We start from the raw sequence: 20,745 nt of genomic DNA on the forward strand, positions 1-20,745 counted from the left end.
TTGCTGCTTTTGCTGTTTGGCGTCCAAGTAGTCCTGTTCGGTGGCTTCACCAGATTGATGCCTCATCTTCAGGAATGCCTGGTGCTGCTCCTGGCATGCCCTCCTGCACTCTCCATTGAACCAGGGTTGACGCCTTAGTAAAGGGTGAGTGGGACAATATGCTAGGCCACAAGGTTACAGATGGTGCTGGAGTACAATTCTGTTGATGGACCACAGTGCCTCATGGATGCTCAGTCTTGAGACACTAGATCTATGCAAAATCTGTCCCATTTAGCACAGTGATTTTGCCACACAACATGATGGAAGTTTTCTCGATGTGAAGACAGAACTTCATCTCCACAAGGACTGTGTGATGATCACTCTTACTGATACTGTCACAGACAGATGCAACTACAGCTGGCAGACTGGTGAGGATGAGGTCAAGTATGTTTTTCCCCTCTTGGTCGTCCCTTCACCACCTGCTGCAGACCCAGTCTAGCAGCTACATCCGTGAGGAGCCAACCACTATTTGTAGTGCTGCTGCTAAGCCATTCTTGGCGGTGGACATTGAAATCCCCCACCCAGGGTACATTTTGTGCTCTTGCCATCCTCAGTGCTTTCTCCAAGTGCTGTTCTACATGGAGGAGTACTGATTCATCAGCTGAGGGAAGACAGTATGTGGCAATCAGCAAGAGGTTTCCTTGCCCACGTTTAACCTGAACCCATGAGACTTCGTGGAGTCCGGAGTCAATGTTGAGAACTCTTAGAGCAACATCCTCCTGACTGTACACCACTGTGCCACCTCCTCTGCTGGGTCTGTCCTGGCGGTGGGACAGGACATATCCAGGGATGGTGTCGGTGGTGTCTGGGGCATTGTCTGTAAGGTATGATTCTGAGTGTATAACTATGTCAGGCTGTTACCTATCTAGTCTGTGATACAGCTCACCCAATTTTGGCACTAGCCCCCAAATGTTAGTGAGGAGGACTTCGCAGGGTTGACAGGGCTGTTTCTGCTGTTGTCTTTTCCGGTGCCAGGTTACCTGTCCTGTTTCATTTCTGAGACTTTGTAGCGATTGGTACAACCGATTGGCTTGCTAGGCCATTTCAGAGGGCGGCTGACAGTCAAAAATATTGCTGTGGGACTGGAATCACGTAAGCCAGACCAAGTGAGGATGAGAGATTTCCTTCCCTGAAGGACAGTAGTAAACTAGACGGGGTCTTCTGACAATCAGCAATGATTTCATGGTGATCAGTAGATTCTTAATTCCAGACTTTTTAAAAATTATTGTGCTTAAATTCCACTGGTGGTGAGATTCAAACCTGGATCCCCAGAACATTGTGTGTGTTTCTGGATTAATAGTCTTGTGATAATACCACTCGCCCATCATTTACCCTAATGTTTTCGCAACATAATGCTGGCAAAACTGAAGACCATCCTTTGTCTGTCACTGCCAGCCTACATTTCTGGCTACACTCTTCAGGATTATCATTTCTAGTTTAGTCAAGGAGGTGCTGAATCTTGACATGGTGCTGCAATACACTCTGCCACATAAGGTTATTGCAGGCAATGCACCTGCCTCTGCAATACCTCACTCCTACATCTTACTTTGTTTCCAGTACTCAGCTCACAGTTAAACAGACCAAATTCTCTATTACCCCATTTTAATTGATCTTAAATGCTGTAGTCCACATGCACCAAATCCCATACTCTTTGCCTTTCTCATTCAAGTCCCCATGCCCAAGGTAACAAAGACTTATCCTCAATTAATTACTCAAGGGATCTCCTCCTGCCAAGGAAACCCCCAACTATCCCCTCCTATTCAACATCTTGACGTTGTCCACAATATGAAATGGCTTGAAACATCTGTTGCATTTTAACACAGTAGACTTTGAAATGGTTGTTCCCTTACCATGAATCAAGGTTACCCTTAAACTTCGGGGACCAACCAGGCAGCAACGACTAGGGTGATACAAGTGAAGCCATCCGAGGGGCCTCATTACATCTGACTTTTCCAGCCTTGTATCCTCTCAATCATACTATTAGAATTCAGAGCACATAATTAAGTTACATTTTAAGCCTCTATTTATTCTCGGGAACTAAGAAGAAAAGATGTAAACAGACAAAATAGTTAACTGGCTTCGAACTTTTAGAAATTCTCAATTATTTAATTTTCATGACATTACCTGGCACACTGCGACAAATTCACTGAAGCAGAATCTCCGTACTTGATAAATGTGTAAAATTTAATACAAAGAAATGCAGCACTTTAACTGAACCCTTGCCAGCTAATGAAGAAGGTCCATTGAACAAGCTGTACAATTGTTTCACAACATTCAATTAAGAACATTTACTCGTGCTAAGTGAACAGTAGTAACACTTTTCTGTGGAATGCATGCACGTAAAAAGGCACTAAAACATCTAGGTTAGTTAAAAGGTGGTCAGGTGACGAGGGCCCCTTTGCTGCAATCTTCTCAAAGTCTTTGCATTTCAGTCATCTCTTCCAGGACTTGGGGTCTTACGAGAACTTTCTGAAGGGGAACGACTGAAAAAGAGAAAGAGAAAAGGAAAACTGCTGTCAAGGAGAATTGAATTTTTAATGTTTAAGGTCAACACCCTTTCAAAGTAAAATCAGTGAAGCAAATTAAACACTCATCCACAAAGAAATCAGAAACCAATGTAAAATAGAATACAGGCAATAGTGACAAGCTCTTATCTCATATCCCTGGCTGCCCTGTGGACATTGAGATTGAACTATGTAACTGTGAAGCACCAGTCACTTGTTGGTATGGCATTCATGAACATGGAGGTACAATGTTACTCCAGTCTGGGATGTTTTCAGATGTCAGCCTTTAATTGTCCAATTTATTGAGTTCAATTTTGCTAATTGCCAAGGTGGGATTTGAACTCTGTGCTACTTGTTCAGTACCATGACCATGAAGCTGCTGTAACTATCATGCAGGATAAGCTCTGCTGAATTCTTATTAGATTTCCCAAGATCACAGTGCCAGAACAGCATGGTCTGTGATTTAGTGATCACAGCTAAATCAGGAATCTGTGAAAGTAGTGCTCTGTAGTGACTTTTTAGCTGTGTTTTTTCTGCCCTCTGATCAAAGCCTGGTTGAATAAATGCTTCCTGGCACTTAATCGAACTTGACAGATTTTAAAGACACGACCTCTACTTTTGCCAACCTCATCCATCTCAAACTACCACTGATGCACGAGGGTAGCAGTGCGTAACATCTAAAAGATGACTGCAGCAACCCAACGCTTCTTCACAGCATTGTTCAATCCCACGATCTCTACCACCTGACCTAGGGGACAAGGGCAACAGATGCATGGGAATTCGATAATCTACATGCTTCCCACCTGGCACAAACAATCCTGACATGCAGGGAAATCACTAGTCTTTCACTGGGTCAAACTCTAGAACTTTATCCCAACAGCACTTACACCACTTGGACTGCAGTGGTTCAAGAAGACACTTCTTGAGGGTAATTAGAGATGGGCAATAAATCCAGGCCTAGCCAGCCATGCCTACACCTGTGAAAGAACAAATTAAAAAGACAACCAGATTTCCCAAGCTCTTGATTTTAAAATCCTCAATATGGAACACAACTAACTTCAGTTTCTTGAAAAAGTGGTTCATCCTAACTCCAGAAGCCTATTATTGAAGTTGAGCCAAGATACCCATCAAGTCATTTAACTGCATAATTTCACAAATTGCCCAGGGAGCACAACTCACACTACAATCTTATCAGTTCAATTACAAATTGTTACTGCTCCCTTGACAATCGAGTTTGCACTTTCCTAACTTAAGCTCCTTAAAGATGATTACAGTTTCCACATGAGGGAGTGTATTTCATGTGTAAAGCCAAATTGGGTCTTTAACCAGGACAAATATTGTAGTTTACAATCAACACTAGATTCTGTGGATGGCTCACACCCAAAACGATAGCTTCTTTCAGTCGTCTTTGTTACTGTAACAACTGTGTCCCCCCCCACCCCACTGTATAGTTATGCTCAAATACTGCCATTTCTGCCCCACCATGCCCTCTGCACTCATCATTCCTCCCCTATTGCTTTCCATTGGCTCCCAGATCCTCCTCTCCCAAGTGAATTTAAACCCAAAGCCACTGGTTTAATTCTCATGATCCTGCTAAACCCTATTCCTGTGACCACTTGTGCCATATAAACCCTTTTGCATCCATTACCTGTTAGGTTGTTGTAGAGCAGAAGTACTCAGGTCTCCACCCACAACTGTGCGAATGACTGGTCAACCATTTTTTGATTACACCTTAATTCATTCTAGGTATATTCTACCTCAAAGGCAGAAGACAAATAGAAAGTTGTGCTGGATCCTAAGCCCAACGGACTTACCTTTCGCGTTTAATAGAAAAAGACCTTGATCTAGACCGTGACCTTGAAGGGCTGAACACAAAAAGATAAATATGAAAGCAACTAGCGTTCAACACCCACCATATCAAATTAGTGTTCTTTTTCCTGGTCACGCTGCAATCATTGCTCTTGCAAGCTCCGGTCTCACTGCAACTATGGATCTCTCAGCTCAGGTTACGCTGCAACCATGAGAGACCCATAGTTCTGCTTGCATTGCAACAATGACCCCAAGAACTCTGATCACACTGCAATTGCTCAAGGTTTGAACCAGCCAGTTGCAATCAGTTAAGTCTAATCAAACTTTGGTTCCATGTCATAAACTCATCAGTTATCAAACAACCTTGCACTGTCTGAACCATGAACACCGTGTACATATTGATTTGTTCCATTCCTGACCCACAAGTTATCTATTATTTTCCATTTTCTAAACTGTCAACTGAACTGTAATTCTAAAGTCAGGTGAACAGCCTCCAGTGTACCCATTACTTATGAATAGTTGACTACCGTATTGTGCAATGAAGGCTCTAAAACGGGAATCCCTCCCACCAAAAGTCCGTAGTGCCAAATGTTGGCTGTGGAACGAATCCTGGTACAGACCAGTGTGACATGCTTGGTTCCATCATCTGCAGCGAGACAGGGATCAACACGCCTTATTACTCTGCAGTGAGCACTGGAAGTGGAAATTCTCAGCAATGCTTCCCTAGCAACACAGCTGACAGGTACACAGGCACTACACTTCATGGAATAGTCAAGTACAGATCCGGATATTTAGAAAAAGAGCTCATCATTTATACAAGTTTCAATTTATTTCAACATAATGCATTATACATAAACAATTACATATTTTACCACTTAAGACTCTTAGCAAGAGCTCAATCAAAACATTTCCTGTCAAAATTAATTTCAAGACAGTACATGAAGGAACACTTCACTGTAAAGGATGCCTCTGGCAGTTTAAAAGAAAACTCCTAGATTTTTCCAAAGCAGATTTTTTTCTGCTACAGACTACTTATGTGTCACTAGAGATCGGGTTATAAGGCAACAGGTTTGTGCAGCAAGTCACTCACATACACACTGTTGTTGCTTAGTTCAATCCCAGCACAGTGCTAGGCTGGCTCTGCCAGCCCTAGATTATTGGAAAAATTCAACAAGTTATACAGATCCCTTAATGCAGTAAAATGTCCTTAGGCATTTAACAAGAGTGATTATAAAACAATATGACAAACTACAAAAGATAATACTAGGACAAATGAGGAATATGGACTGTAAAGAACTTACGAAAAGAGGAGGGGAAAGAGAAGCAATTTGTTTAAGAAGACAATTTCAAAGGTCATGGCTGAGGCAGATGAAGGCAGAGAGCCTATTAAAACAGCATATAAGCAGCACTAAGGTCTTTGAAGACTCAGTGCTGAGGAGGTTAGAAAGATATGAAAGAATGAGAGTTTGAGAACAAGGAGTATTTCAAACTCAAAAGTTTGTTAGATGGGGAGGAGGGTAGGTCAAGCTGGACTCAGTGGGCTTGGAAATGGGGAGCAAAGTTTGGGATGAGCCTAAATTCTTGAATGATTGAAAAACCATGAAGAGAAGGGATGGAGGGATACGGACTATGTACAGGCGGGGTGGGATTAGTTTAGAATGGTATCATGGTTGGCACAGATACGGTGGGCTGAAGGGGCTGTTCTTGTACTGTACTGATATGAGGTTGGAGAAAGCAATAGTCATGTCTAGAGATAATGAGGCATGAACATGGGTGTCAGCAACATGAGCTCAAGCAGGAGTTGAGTTGGTGATGTTACGGAGAAAGAAATAATTGGTCTTGGTGTTGATGGAGCACATAGATGGTTGGCAACTTATTTTGGCTCAGGCATAATTTCCTAATTGCCCACTTCCACATAATCCATGCTGGTAATGACAAGATTAGACTCAGGTGAAATACCTCCTGCAGTCAAATGGTCCATCAACACTTACATTCAAAACTCTCAAAAGTAAAGTGCATTGTACTTACGCGTTCATCAGGCTTCAAGCAGGTAATAGCCTTTGGAAAGATGGGGATAAAGTTGGTGTGGGAAAAAATTCTAATCATTTGTGTCCTTAAAAAAAAACTACCTTTCATCAAACCTTTAGTCAGCCCTATACCCTTCCTTGAATTGGTGATGATTTTTATCTGATTGTACTACCTGGACTGCATTTAAACAGGTTTGTGTTAAAACTACTGTCTGTTCTTGTTAAATGATTATGCATATAGGAAAATTACAGCCACCTTAGATCAAGAATGACATTATTGAATGGCAGCACACAATCTAAGGGCAGAATAGCCTGTGCCTGTTCCCAATTCTTACGTACCTGGCAAAGCTAGATGGGGGGTCTTAATTTCTAGCCAACTGTTTCCCTTCCTGATGATGATTCAACTATTCCATTAGCTTGCCCAAATGTTCACTGATCAATTCAATGGCTGACATACAAGACAGAGTCACAGCTGAGCTATTTCTGGTCTCTGTCCAACATCCACATGGGTGGACTTTATTAGGACAGGCTGGATAATGATCAAGAGACAGAAATCTTCTTCCCAACCCAGGAACTCAGTGTTTAAATGAAATGCCATATCACAGTAACTTTGGTCAAATAAGCACAGACCAGGAATGCATGTGGAACTTTCCTGTGCATGATTTGACTCACTAAGCCAATGTTCTTTGGGAGAGAAGTTCAGTATCCTCCACACAGCCTTCTTCTTTAAGAAATATGTCATACTTATCTTCCTCGCATAGTAATTTACATAGAACTCTTCAACATTTGAGCTGTAGTATGAACAGAAAAAAATTCCACCTACCTTCTTCCAATTGGCGATCTGGATTTGGACCTTATTGGAGTGAGGGACCTGCAGAGAAATAAGGTTGGCTCCTTAAATGACATCACACACCAACCATTTTAAACCACATGATACAAGTGATATTTAAAGGCTGCATGCACAGACTCTCATGGATGTGCGCTCTGCTTCACTTAAATTTGTGCATGCAAATTTGAACAGAATGGAGTTTAAATTTAAATGGGATGCGGATGTGAACTCTGTCAGGCAAGTGGGGGAAGAGGACGAGGATGAGAAGAGAATTTTCCCTCCTGCGACCTCTCTCCCCAAGTCTTCACTTCTCCTCCAAAATCTTCTCAACCTCCTTTCCACTCGGCTAGGCCCCTCGAATCCTCAACTGCCTCTGCATCTTTCACACCTTGTTTAACAAATGCTTCTCTGCATGAGTACACTTTGGCCTTTGTATACAATGGCATAGCGTCTTGAAACTTGTGCATTCACAGTTGCAGCCATTTTAAAAGGCATTCACTTTATATTCCTGTAATCCTAAAACTGAGTTATGTTGGATCACAAACTAATCCTACTGAGTTCCACCTGTATCAAAGTTTTAACAGACATATTAAATTGCTTCAGCTTCACTTATACTGGTCACTCCCAACCCCTTCTTGGTAAGTTTACCTGTAACCTTTGAAGCAGGTTTTCCTGGTTTAGCATCAAAATAATGCCAATGCTTTTAAAAATACCTATAAACCTGGTAATCCATACTCTCCAAATTCATACTCTATTTCCTTCAGCTTCCTGTTCCCAAATCAGTAACAAGTGCTTCTACCACAAATTTCATAGGAATAGAAGTGAGTCATTCAGCACTTTGAGCCTGCTCCACTATTCAATTAGACTGTGATAGTCTATACTTTAACTCCACCTACCGACGTTAGCTTGGTATCAATTAATACTCTTACCTAACAAAAATCTTATCAAACTCAGTTTTGAGATTTTTAATTGACACAACTTCAAAGTTCCAGGTTTCCGCTTCTCTTTATATGAAAAAATGCTTCCCTACATCGCCCCTAAACAGTCCAGACTAATTTTAAGGTTGCTGATGCCACTCACCGACTTCTCCTCTTAGAATACGAAGGAGAACGGGAACGTGTGCGGCTGCAATTGAAAAAAGATCATTTACAGAACACCAGTCTCCGAAGGAAAAATAAAAGCAAGCTCCTGTCCCAACAAACTGCAAACTCCAAAGCCAAATCCCGTGACTTACCGATCGCGGCTGCGACTTCGGGATCTCGTGTAACGACGCCCCCTTGATCTGGATCTCGAACGGGAACGAGACCTAGATCGAGATCGACTAAAACAGAAGACCGTATAATAAGCTCACGTGGTGCAAGGACACCTGTGACAGCTAGCCATGCTGCACGAGGTGTCAAAATATTATCAAAACGTTTTTTTTTTTAAAAATTAAATGTGGATTCATACAGCCAATTATTGAAGTGTTAAAAAGTCACATTAAAATTAAATACGTTTTTATAAAAAAGGTTTGTAAAATTAAAAACTACTCCTGATAAGAAATTAACCTTTACAGAACAGATTAGCCGTCTCTGCCCCCAGAGAGATCTAGAAGATCTAGAAGACGCAGGTTGGTCTAATTATGTTCATTTCTCGTTGTGTCTAGCAGATCTTCCAAACACAGAAAGCCCAAATCAGGATACATGTGGTGCTTGATTGTGGAATATTTCAGGGGAATTTGGACTAGGACGGACTAAGTTGAACGCTCCTCTAGCAAACCGGAGAGCCTGATTAGTTGGCTTGATGGGCGTACTTTAGCGTTACATCTTTTAAACTGGCCAATTTTCTGTATCACAAAGACCGTAGACTGATTTTTTTTAAGGCAGGACGAAGCAGAACCTCAGGTAGAGGTATATGCGCACAACAGAAGATCTGAACCCGCAGTGGCCAAAGTTTGCTAGAAGGCCCGGTGCCATGAGGGTCAGAAGATCATTAATCATGGCGACAGACTCAAATGCAGCAACCTGAAAGGTTGGATCAGGTGAATCGTTAGCCAAAGAATTATTACACCAGAAACATTGTTAACAGCCCTTGAAAAATACATTAAACCTGGTGGTTAGGGAGAAACAATGGTAGAATTCGAATTGTGTGACTGAAAACAATCACATCAACAATTTAGTTCTACAAACTGATCCCGCCCTACCGCCCCCTTCCGACCCTATCTCTGATGGCCAATTAAGCAATTGCAACACACTACAAATTACATACTAACAAAGCTATACCCTGCTGAAAAATGTAGGAGGCAAAGCCAAGTCGGCCACGACTGCAATGCCCTGCATGACAAAATGATCAGCAGACACTCAGCAGCTAAGCTGTCACAGCAACCAACTGTGTTAGGAATCACAGCAGTCAATACGAAGGTCAAAAAGCAAAAGTAAAAAAAGTATAGTTTCTCCATCTAAGAAATTGCCACAAAAGAAACAGGGTGTTAAAGGCTTTGATCAACATGGGCATGGTATAATTATTTTAAAAAGCATTGTTTCATCCCTGCCACCAAAACAAGCAATATATTCTTCAAAACTAAAAATATCAACGAACTACCTAGGCCTGCTTTTACTCTCATACTAGACTCAACTTACACCTCAACAATCCATAACTTTTGATTCATTTCATAAACAGCTGAGATCTGCTAATTTGGACAGACCAGGCACAACCTTCTCCGGAATCAAACGGATCCCAATGGATTCAGGTCTGTGGTATTTTTGAACAGAGAACCATAAATTTCCATCTGGAAGTCCCAATTAACAGGATTCAACTGTATAGTACAGGTATAATTGATAGCAAAGGTTATTTTCAAATATATACAGGGCAAATTTTAAAAGATTGAAACATTTAAACATGTAAATATTCTAACATTTAAACAGAAGATAAGTCAGACATTTAATGTACAATTGCATATTAAAAGAATATATACAGAAATTAGACAAAATATGCACATCTCTAACAATGTTATAAGTCATATCAAGCTATAACATTTTTAACATCTCCATCAATAACTTCAGTTACCTACAGCCAAGAAAAATTCAACAGAGCACCCAAACGTTGCACTGTTTTTTTTCTGGTGAAAGAGGGAAGGAGGAAGTAGGGGACTGGGGTAAATGGTATTATCTTCTAAAGCTGTAGGTAATGGCACTACCTCAATGCTGCTGTGCTAAAACATAATCAAGCTGAGCTTTACCAGTCAGGGAAGCTGTTAGACCAAGAGTTCCAGTGCATTTGATTTGAGAATGGGAAAACATCATATTTGGCTACATACAGTAAGTGGAAATTAAATCAGATAGGGGAACAGTCACGAAATACCTTATTATGCCGTCTCCTAGTGAAACACTTGTGCTATAGCAACACTGAACTGGTAAAATGTATCTAATCTCGCTTACTATTGTCCCTCAACTTTTATACATTATTTATCTTATTTTGTTCAGATTTTTCAAGGGCCAGTTACAAATATAACAGTCTCTAAGATTCATGCTCATCCCGCTCGACGGAAGACATTTTACAGCCAGCATGCCTACCGCAGCTTACCTGCTGCCACGCCTTCTTTTGCTGTAACGGTAGCAGTCATAGGCATAGTGGCCACGCTCTCCACACTGATAGCAACGGTCATTAGGGTCAAACTGGCGACGAGCAGGAGGGCGGCCATAGCGTGACTTGCGTGACATCCCATTTGACAGCTCAACGCGCACCCTTGATCCACACAAAACCCTGAAATAGAGATGAAGATATATTTTAAAAAGCTAGGCTGACAGTACCTCAGATTATCAGTAGCTCCACATTCATTTTAGACTTATAACTCCACCTTGAATTCGCTACATAAATTAGAGACGGAGCAAGCACTTACAATTCAGCTAGCGGCCTGTATAGGAACTCCAACAGCACATTAAATTTTATGTAAGAAACACAATGCTGGAAATACACAATAGCACCAACCCTTTAAAAACTAGAGATGCGTTTAAGTTTCCGATACTATGCACCTTTGGAATTGACACTTCCTACCCTTTTCCAGTTTGTTTTATTTTAATCCGAATAATTTTTGCCAAAACATATGCAAATCATTTAAAAAACCCACAATAAGAAATAGGGCTTCAGCTGAAATGGAAGTCCATTGGAATTGCATAGTTCAGCCCATGACTTCAATCATCCTTGCCCCTGTAAACCAATGTGTATCCACAGGTTCATCAACCTTTGGGCTTCCCTACAAGCATTTCCAGGTTGATGTGGCAAGTATGACTCTTACTTTCTTACTTAACGTAGGATTGGGAAAACATTGTTATGAAACTGGGTGACCTTACATCCATAAGAAATAGGGATAGTAGGAGGTCTCCTGAACCTGTTCCACCATTCTGACATGTACTGGTTTAAAATCATGATTCCACAAAAATGGCCTAATAATTAAACCCCTTCACACAAATCAACTAAACTCACAAGCCACTTCGAACCGAAAAAAAAAAGTAATATATAAATCATATCTTTCAACATAACTAACCCCTCTCATCTCAATTAAATTCAATAGCATGGACTCACAGGAAAGAGTTGCAGCCTATTTTTGGAGATGTAGTAATTAGGTAAGAAAACAAAATGTTAAAATGTTTATTGCAAAGGGAATTGAATATAAAAGTTGGGATGTTGCGTTTCAGTTCTGCAGGACAATGTTAGGACAACAGCTAGAGTGCTGTACACAATACTGATGTCCTTATTTGAGGAAGAATATGAATACATCGGAAGCAGTTTCGGAAAAGGTTTACTAGGTTAACTACTTGAAAGGGTGGGTTATTCAAAATCGAGGAAAGGCTAGGCTCGTATCTGGTAGAATTCACAGGAGGAAAAGGTGGTCAAATGGACAAGGCAGAACAATGGGAGCTGGAGTTTAATCCTGAAAAATGCGAAATGATGCATTTTGTTTTGGGAGGAGCAACAAGGAAAGGGAGCACATAATGAATGGCTGAATCTTAGACAGTAGAGGATCAGCGTGCCCAAGTATGTACATCTTGAAGGCAACAGGATTGGCCTAAAGGCCCTCCGCTTCTTCCTGTCCCGCAGGCCCGACCAGTCCCCCTCCGCCCACACCCTCTTCCACCTAGCCGAACTCGTCCTCACCCTCAACTTCTCTTTCGATTCCTCCTACTTCCTACAGACAAAGGGAGTGGCCATGGGTACCCACATGGGCCCAAGCTATGCCTGCCTCTTTGTAGGTTATGTGGAACAATCCCTCTTCCAGACCTACACTAGCCCTAAACCCCACCTCTTCCTGTTACATTGATGACTGTATCGGCGCCGTCTCGTGCTCCCAAGAGGAGCTCGAACAGTTCATCCACTTCACCAACACCTTCCACCCCAACCTCAAGTTCACCTGGACCATCTCCAACACATCCCTCACCTTCCTGGACACCTGTCTCCATCTCAGGCAACCACCTAGAAACTGATATCCATTTCAAGCCCTCCGACTCCCAAAGCTACCTAGAATACACCTCCTTCCGCCCACTCTCCTGCAAAAATTCCATCCCCCATTCCCAATTCCTCTGCCTCCACCGCATCTGCTCCCAGGATGAGGCATTCCACTCCCATACATCCCAGATGTCCTCGTTCTTCAAGGACCACAACTTCCCCCCCGCAGTGGTCGAGAATGCCCTCAACTGTGTCTCCCGCATTTCCCGCAACTCATCCCTCACACCCCGTCCCCACGACAACTGCCAAAAGAGAATTCTCCCTCATCCTCACATACCACCCCACCAACCTCCGGATCTAATGCACCATCCTCCGACACTTCCGACATCTACAATCCGACCCCAAAGACATTTTTCCACCCGCACCCTGGTCTACTTTCTGGAGGGACCACTCTCTCCGTGACTCCCTTGCTCGCTCCACACTCCCCTTCAAACCCACCACATCCGGCACTTTCCCCTGCAACTGCAGGAAGTGCTACACTTGCCCCCCACACCACCTCCCTCACCCACATCCCAGGCCCCAAGACGACTTTCCACATCAAGGTGCACATCTGCCGATGTGGTATACTGTATCCACTGTACCCGTTCTGGCCTCCTCTACATCGGGGAAACCAAGTGGAGGCTTGGGGACTGCTTTGCAGAACACCTATGCTCGGTTCACAATAAACAACTGCAGCTCCCAGTCGCGAACCATTTCAACTACCCCTCCCATTCCTCAGATGACATGTCCATCCTGGGCCTCCTGCAGTGCCACCCGAAGGTTGCAGGAATAGCAACTCACATTCTGCTTGGGAACCCTGTAGCTCAATGGTATCAATGTGGATTTCACAAACTTCAAAGTCTCCCCCCCACCCCCCCTCCAAACCCACTGCATCCCAAAACCAGCTCAGCTCGTCCCGGCCTCCCACCTCAAGCTGCACCTCCGTTTCCTACCTAACCTCATACCACCCCCTTGACTTATCCGTCCTCCCCGTAATGACTTATCCCCTCCTTACCTCCTCACCTACACAGGCTCCATCCCCATCCCTTTAACTTGTCTGTCTCCTCTCCGCCTATCTTCTCTTCTATCCATCTTCAATCCGCCTCCCTCCTCTCCCTATTTATTTCAGAACCTCTCCCCCTCCCCAATTTCTGAAGAAGGGTCCAGGCCCAAAACGTCAGCTTTTGTGCTCCTAAGATGCTGCTTGGCTTGCTGTGTTCATCCAGCTCCACACTTCGTTATCTCGGGTCAGCCAACGGGGTGGCTAAGGCAGCATGTTAGATACATGCCTCTATGAGGTGAGGTGTAGAATACAAGAACTGGGGGGTTATGATGGAGCCGAATAGGATGTGGGTTAGGAAAGCTGTGTGCCCTTCTAGGGTCACTACACTATAGGAAGCATGAGAGAGGATCTTGTGGTGCAGTGGTAGTGTCACTGTGCCTGGGCTCAGGAAACCAGGTTCAAGTCACACTTGCTCCAGAAGTATGCCATAACATCTCTGATCAGGCTGATTAGAAAATAGATGCAAGAAGGATGTGACTTCACTGGAGATGATGCAGAGGAGATTCAGGTATATGTTACGCAGGTTGGTACTTTGAAGAAACAAGATAGGCTCATGTTGTTTTTCTTGGAGCAGAGAAAGCTGATAAAGGAACCTGACTAAGTTCAACATATTGAGGCACTCAAATAAGGTCAATAAGAATGAACATTTCTCCTTAGTAGAGAAGTTAATTACCAGATGCATAGTATTAAGGGCAGGGGTTTAGAGGGGACTTAGGATACCACCACCCTCTGGGTGAAAAAGTACCTAGAATTCATTACCTAAACAGTGGGAACAACACATTTGAGAAGTATTTAGACTTATGATTGAAAACTTAAGATTCAAGGCTATGGGCCAGGTGGTGGGAAATGAGGTAAGAGTTCACAGGTGCTTGATGACCAGCATGAAAATGATGGTCATGCTTTAATATTTTATGATTTGATTGAAACAGAAGATCCTGAGGGCTGTCAGGGTGCATATGGAAAGGGTGGTTCCACTTATGGGAGAATCTAGAACTAGGCTTCACTGTTTCAAAATAAGGGATTGCCCATTTCAGACACAGTGAAGGAGCTTTCACAGATGGTTGAGTGTCATTGGAACACTTCCTCAAAAGGCGTGGAAGCAGAGTTTTTGAATTTTTTTTTGAGGTAGATGGAGATGGATTCTTGATAAGCAACAGACTGAAAGGTTATCAGAGGAGATAGGACTGTGGAGTAATCAGATCAGCCAGGAGCTTATTGAATGATGGTATATGCTTAAAGGGCAAAGTGTCCTATTCCAGTTCCTAATTTGCACAAAATTGATGCTATTGAAGACAACCTGGCTCAGGATGTGATGTGCTAGCCAAATGGGACAATCCAATTTAATCGTACTTACCTGCTCTTAGTCTACTGATGTGTATACCAGCGCACCTCAAGTGCACATCTTTCAGGCAGTGAACACTGAGTCCGATCATTTTCTGTGTGAAACATTCCACATGCAAACCACCTCATCTAAAAAAAACGTGCCCCTCATATCTTTGAGTGTCTCTCCTCTCACCTTAATATGCCCCCTCGACTGAGGGGAAGAAACTAAAGTTAACCCTATCTGTATTCCTCATTATTTTATAAACTTCTAGGGTCATCTTTCAACCTTCTACATACCCGTGAAAAAGGTTCGGGCCATACTCAGCAACATGCTGGTAAATCTTTCCTGAAATCTCTCCATCTTAATAATATCTTTCCTATAACTGGGCACAATGAAGAGCAGCTGTATGCCTCATTAACTAGTGGTAATCACTATTAGGCATTCCTGCTCATTTACATTTCTCAGCATGCTGCCATTGATTGTGTAAGTTCTCGCTTTGTTTGCCCTTACCAAATGCATTATCTCACTTTACCACTTTTCTGCCCATCAGCCAGTTCACTGATCGTTTCCTACTTACACAATTGCTCTGGAGAGGACACTTAAACAAATGTTACCAGGGCTTGAAAATTGCAGTTATGTGGAAAGATTGGATAGTCTAGCGGTGTTTTCCTTAGAACAGAGAAGGTGGGGTGTGACTTAACAGAGATGCACAAAACAAAGGACTGGATAGTGTAGACAGGAAAGACCTGTTTCCCCTAACAATGAGATGAATTACTAAGAGGTACATATTTAAAATGATTAGAAGGATTAGAGGGGCCATGAAGAGAAACCTTTCCATCCACTGGGTGATGGATATCTTGAACTTGCTGCCCAATTCGGTGGAAGTAGAAACCCTCAACTTGTGTAAAAGGTACCTGGACTTGTGGAATCAAGGGTTATGGGGATAAGGCAGGAACAGGATACTGATTATGGATGATCGGCCACGATCATAATGAATGGTGGTGCTGGCTCGAAGGGCCAAATGGCCTACTCCTGCGCCTATTGTCTATCGACTTGCAAATTAAGTGTTGCAAGCTGCATAGCCAGGGACCAGGTGCTGGAACCTGGGATTAAAATGGACTGAGTGACCTCTTTTTGTGCCATAACTCATTTATGGTTTTAAAAGGCTGAGGGGTGCCTGGATAAAAGTCAATGAGGGGATCATAGTGAAGATGTTTCCACTTTGCGTAACTCCAAAACTAAAGATCATGAATAATAGTTACCAATAAATCCCAGACTGAATTCAGTAAGACCTTCATTACACTATGTAGGTATAAAACAGACAATGGAGCTTTTTTTAAGTCACCAACAATAGTTAACGCAAATAGTATTGGTGAGTTTAAAGAGAATTTTTATTCCCCCCATTTGTAGGATGTGGGCATCACTGGCTGGCTCACATTTATTGCCCATCTCTAGTTGCCCTTGAGAAGGTGGTGGTGAGATGCCTTCTATTCTGCAGTCTACCTGCTGTGGGTTGACCCACAATGCCATTAAGGAGGGAATTCCAGGATTTTGACCCAGCAACAGTGAAGGAACGGCAATAATAATGTCCAAGTCAGGACACTGAGTGGCTTGGAGGGGAACCTAAAGGTGGTGGGTGTTCCCATACGTCTACTGCCCTGTCCTTCTGGACAGAAGTGATCATGGGTTTGGAAGGTGCTGTCTGAGGATCTTTGGTGAATTTCTGCAGTGCATTTTGTAGATAGTACACACCTCTGCTACTGAGTGTCAGTGGACGTGGTAAAGGATGCTTGTGGATGTAGTGCCAATCAAGTGGGCTGCTTTGTCCTGGTTGACGTCCAGCTTGATTTGGGGCTGCACTCATCCAGCTAAGTGGGGAGTATTCCATCACAGTCCTGACTTGTGTTTTGTAGATGGTGGATAGACTTTGAGGAGTCAGGAGGCGAGTTAGATAAACACAAAGAAAAATTGTAAACAAGAGGGGAATGGGAGTAAACTTGCATTGAACATAAAAACTGATTAGTTAGGTTGAATGGCCTGGTTGAGAGCTGTATGCTGTATACCAGGCTAGGGGAGGTTGAATCTGCGATCTTTGTGATTATTTAAGACTGAGGTAATTTACCATCCAAATTAATTACAACATCACAAGAACCGTCAGGATTTCCAATGAAATTGTGTATTCTAATTTACGTTTGCACATTTTAAAGGTTTTTCCAAATACTCACTTGCCATCCATCCCACGCACAGCATCTTCTGCATCTCTGGGGTCTTCAAACTCCACAAAAGCAAAGCCTGGAGGATTCCGTGCTACCCAAACATTCCTTAGAGGGCCATAGTAGCTGAAAGCTCGCTCCAGCTCTCCTTTGGCAGCTCCTGTTCCCAAATCACCGACATAGACTTTGCAGTCTGAAGCTCTGGAACTTCTGGAGTAATATGACATCTTTCAGCTGCAAAATGTTTAAAAAAACTAAATCACAAAGCAACAATTTCCCCCTTACATAGTCATTTAATACTTCCCATGCTTTGAAATAAAACTGGCCCAGAGTCTGGCCACTTACAATTCTACACAATTAAAATATATTAGCAACAGGTACCTATACAGTTTGTGGCTTTTAAGAGTACTGAAAACCATTTTCAAATGCTTAGCTGTTGTGACTGACCAGATTTCACATACAACCTGGCTGTCTTTGACTAAAATGATTAATTGAGAGACTCATGACAGTGGAGCTTAAAATACTGACATGACAGACAAAAGTCATACAAATCTGAAAGCTTCACATACACTGCTACAATGGAGCATGTTAATTTTTCCATTCTTTCTCAGGATGGGGCTGTCACTGGCAGGGCCATTATTATTGTGCTCAAGGTGATGATGAGGTCTTTTGTTGAACTGTCACAGAGGTCCATATCTACAGGCACTGGAGAAGATTTTGCAGCAAGAACACAGGCAGAGCAGCATTCTAAGTATATCTGCCAGGCCAGAACTTTACATAGTGAGGCACAAGCTGCTTTTCCTCTCCCAACACAAGTTCAAAATGTTTAGCATAAAAAAATGCACACATGGATGTTTGTTGTTTAAATTACTACATAATTAGAGTACAAGGAAAATCCAGGAACAATGTTTCCTCTCTCTCCATCAAAGTGACTCCTCATTTTATAGTTAACCAACCATAGCCGAATTTCTCATTCTCTCTTTAGCAATGCAAAGTGCTGACTAATAAAAGAGAAGTGATGCAGTGTGGTTTTTCAATATAGTTTAGTTGCAACAAAAGAAAGCAGTAACTCTCAAAAATGATTTGGGGGGAAAAAAATGTTTGAAACATGACAAACTCTAAGTACAAATCTCAAAACACGCCTTTTCAGAATACCATACCTGAAGAGTAAATTACTATTCACTCAAAATACCCGATGTCTTACGTCAGTCTCCTCAAAGAAACAGGTTGATATTTTTAAAGCTATTTCAATGCTGCTGTGCCAAGTCTGCGCTCTGAAAACTTGCATTACCTATAATGCTCCCAGGCCAATCAATATCAAGGACAGCTGAAGGCCACACCGCATACATGGTCTTGGGGCTTGTACATCTAACCCATGTAGGCCAGCTGGGACAATGAGAAATTCATTGTGCCTTTAAGATAAAAGGAAGAACACTTCTGACAATAACTTTGTTGTGGCCAAGTGATCCCCAAAACAGCCAGGTCGTATTTTAAAGACTTTGCTGGACTGAAAGAGGACAGGTAATTAATTGACTCTGTAGAGAGTTGGTGTGGGGAAGGGACGCAGCATTCAATCACTTGTGTGCAATTTGGAAAAACATGTTCCTTTCAGTCATCAAATATTTTGGCAACATCAACTTGTGGAGTTCAATTCTTTAGGTCAACTGCAGGCCTTCAAAGTAGCGTCCCTCTCTCTCTCTCTCACACACACACACAAACAGAAAGTGCTTCATATACATTACTAGTTGTTTTAAAGTAAAAATAGATGAATCAAAACTAAATCAGCAATTTGTACTAAAGATCTCTGAAAAATTTCTACAAGGAACAGAAGGCAGCCATAGGAGCCCGTGCTACCAATCAATTAGACCACAATTGATCTGTATACCTTAACTCCATTCACCAGCTTTAACTCTTAATTCTCCACCACAATAAACAATTCATGAACCTCAGTTTTGAAATGTTCAATTGGCTTCCAGCCTCAGCATGTTATTTACAAGTGTTCCAGATTTCCACCACTTATGAAAGATAGTTTTCATATGTCACCCTGGAATGGTCTGTGTCTAATTTGGGTTACGCCTCCAATTCTGCTCAAATGTCCCCCGTGGACTTTTTTCTATGTGCCCCATGAACTCCTTATCCGCCTAAGGGGAAATCTAGAACCAGCGGAAAACATGAAAATAAGGGGCCTTCCATACAAGACAAGGATGAGGAGGAACCCTTTGCCAGAGGGTCATGTATCTTTGAAAGTCTCTTCCCAGGAGATTGGTGAAGATGGAATCATTAAATAACTTTTCTGGTAGAAAGATTTTTGACTAACAAGACAGTCAGAGGTTATTGGGGTAGGCAGGAAAGTAGAAATGTGCCACAATCAGAGGAGCCTTTTTCTCTGAATGGCAGAGCAGGCAGGCTACAGGGACCTGCTCTTAATTTGTATGAGTCAGTGTAAACATTTCAGTAATATTACTCAATGTGCACACAAACATGCAGCACAGACAACCATGTCATGGGAATTTCAGCGGGTGAAGATAGCGTCAAAACATGGTGAAGTGAGAGTTAAAGACAAACAGAAGTGTAAAGGACACTTTATCCAAGGGTAAAAATCAATGCCAACTAAGAACTTTAAATGCAGTTAGTAATCACACAAACAATTTAGCCAGCAACAAAAGCGGAACCTGAAACGCACCATTTCAATTCCTCAAGGTTTCAGAGTGTAAAACAGGCTGAGGTGTGAAGCAGCCCTCGGCGCTTACTAGGAAGTACATGAAATGTCTGCATGAGAAATTTATAATTAGACAGTAATAGCACAGCAGAGCCTGAGAATGTTACACCTCTAAGAAGTCCTGCTACCACAGCAGAATCAGTTTCTCATGCATCACGCTGGAAACAGATTATGACCACCAGGAACCCATGTAATTCTCTTGGAAAGACTATTAAACTAATAACACCCCAGGCTAATATCCGTTTGGGTACGGGACTGTGCAGAGAGTGGAGGTGGGGTGGGGGGGGGTCAGAATTCATAACACTACACTTTAATCCCTTTAGGTGATCAAATCTAATTAAGGGCATTGCAATGACCCTGAATTATATTATGCAACGTCCACCTTTTATACAAGGTGACATGTTTCCCAGTCAGAACCACCACCAGTGTTATGGTACAAGAACAGGCCATTATCTATTTCTATTTTCTAGTGCCAATCTCCTGCCTTTTCCCTCTATCCCTGCACCTTATTACTATCCAAGTAACAAGAACTTTCAATACCTTTTTGAATGTCTCAAATGAACCTGTCTTTACTACATTTCCAGGAACAGCATTCTATACCCTAACTAACTGTGAGAAAGATTTTTGTCACATCATCCTCAATTCTTTTGCAGATCACTTTAAATCTTTTTAAAGCCTGTTACAAGTGGGAACAGCATCCCCTATCTATTCTATCCAGGCCCTTCATGATTTTGAAAGCGTCCATCAAAACTCCTCTC

General features: G+C 42.3%; 1 protein-coding gene across 8 annotated transcripts in view; it reads right to left on the reverse strand.

The window, feature by feature from the left end:
- Positions 1-2,121: 2,121 nt before the first annotated feature.
- Positions 2,122-20,745, reverse strand: part of srsf7a (serine and arginine rich splicing factor 7a) — a 33,829-nt gene continuing 15,205 nt past the window's right edge. For 2 of the 8 annotated variants that reach the window (XM_048522483.2, XM_048522485.2), the window contains exons 2-7: positions 17,281-17,502; positions 10,770-10,949; positions 8,443-8,529; positions 8,289-8,333; positions 7,203-7,250; positions 2,122-2,522 (exon numbers count right to left, since the gene is read on the reverse strand). In XM_048522483.2, coding sequence (XP_048378440.1) covers positions 2,468-2,522; positions 7,203-7,250; positions 8,289-8,333; positions 8,443-8,529; positions 10,770-10,949; positions 17,281-17,495 — 630 coding nt within the window. In that variant the 5' untranslated portion in view covers positions 17,496-17,502 and the 3' untranslated portion in view covers positions 2,122-2,467. Of the gene's footprint in view, positions 2,523-4,357; positions 4,409-6,380; positions 6,411-7,202; positions 7,251-8,288; positions 8,334-8,442; positions 8,530-10,769; positions 10,950-17,280; positions 17,503-19,951; positions 20,029-20,745 lie in introns of those variants that run through there. The other 6 variants (XR_007246605.2, XR_007246606.2, XM_048522487.2 and 3 more) reach the window with 6 other exon arrangements.

Source organism: Stegostoma tigrinum, chromosome 39 (genome assembly GCF_030684315.1).
Source record: "Stegostoma tigrinum isolate sSteTig4 chromosome 39, sSteTig4.hap1, whole genome shotgun sequence".
NCBI lineage: Eukaryota > Metazoa > Chordata > Chondrichthyes > Orectolobiformes > Stegostomatidae > Stegostoma > Stegostoma tigrinum.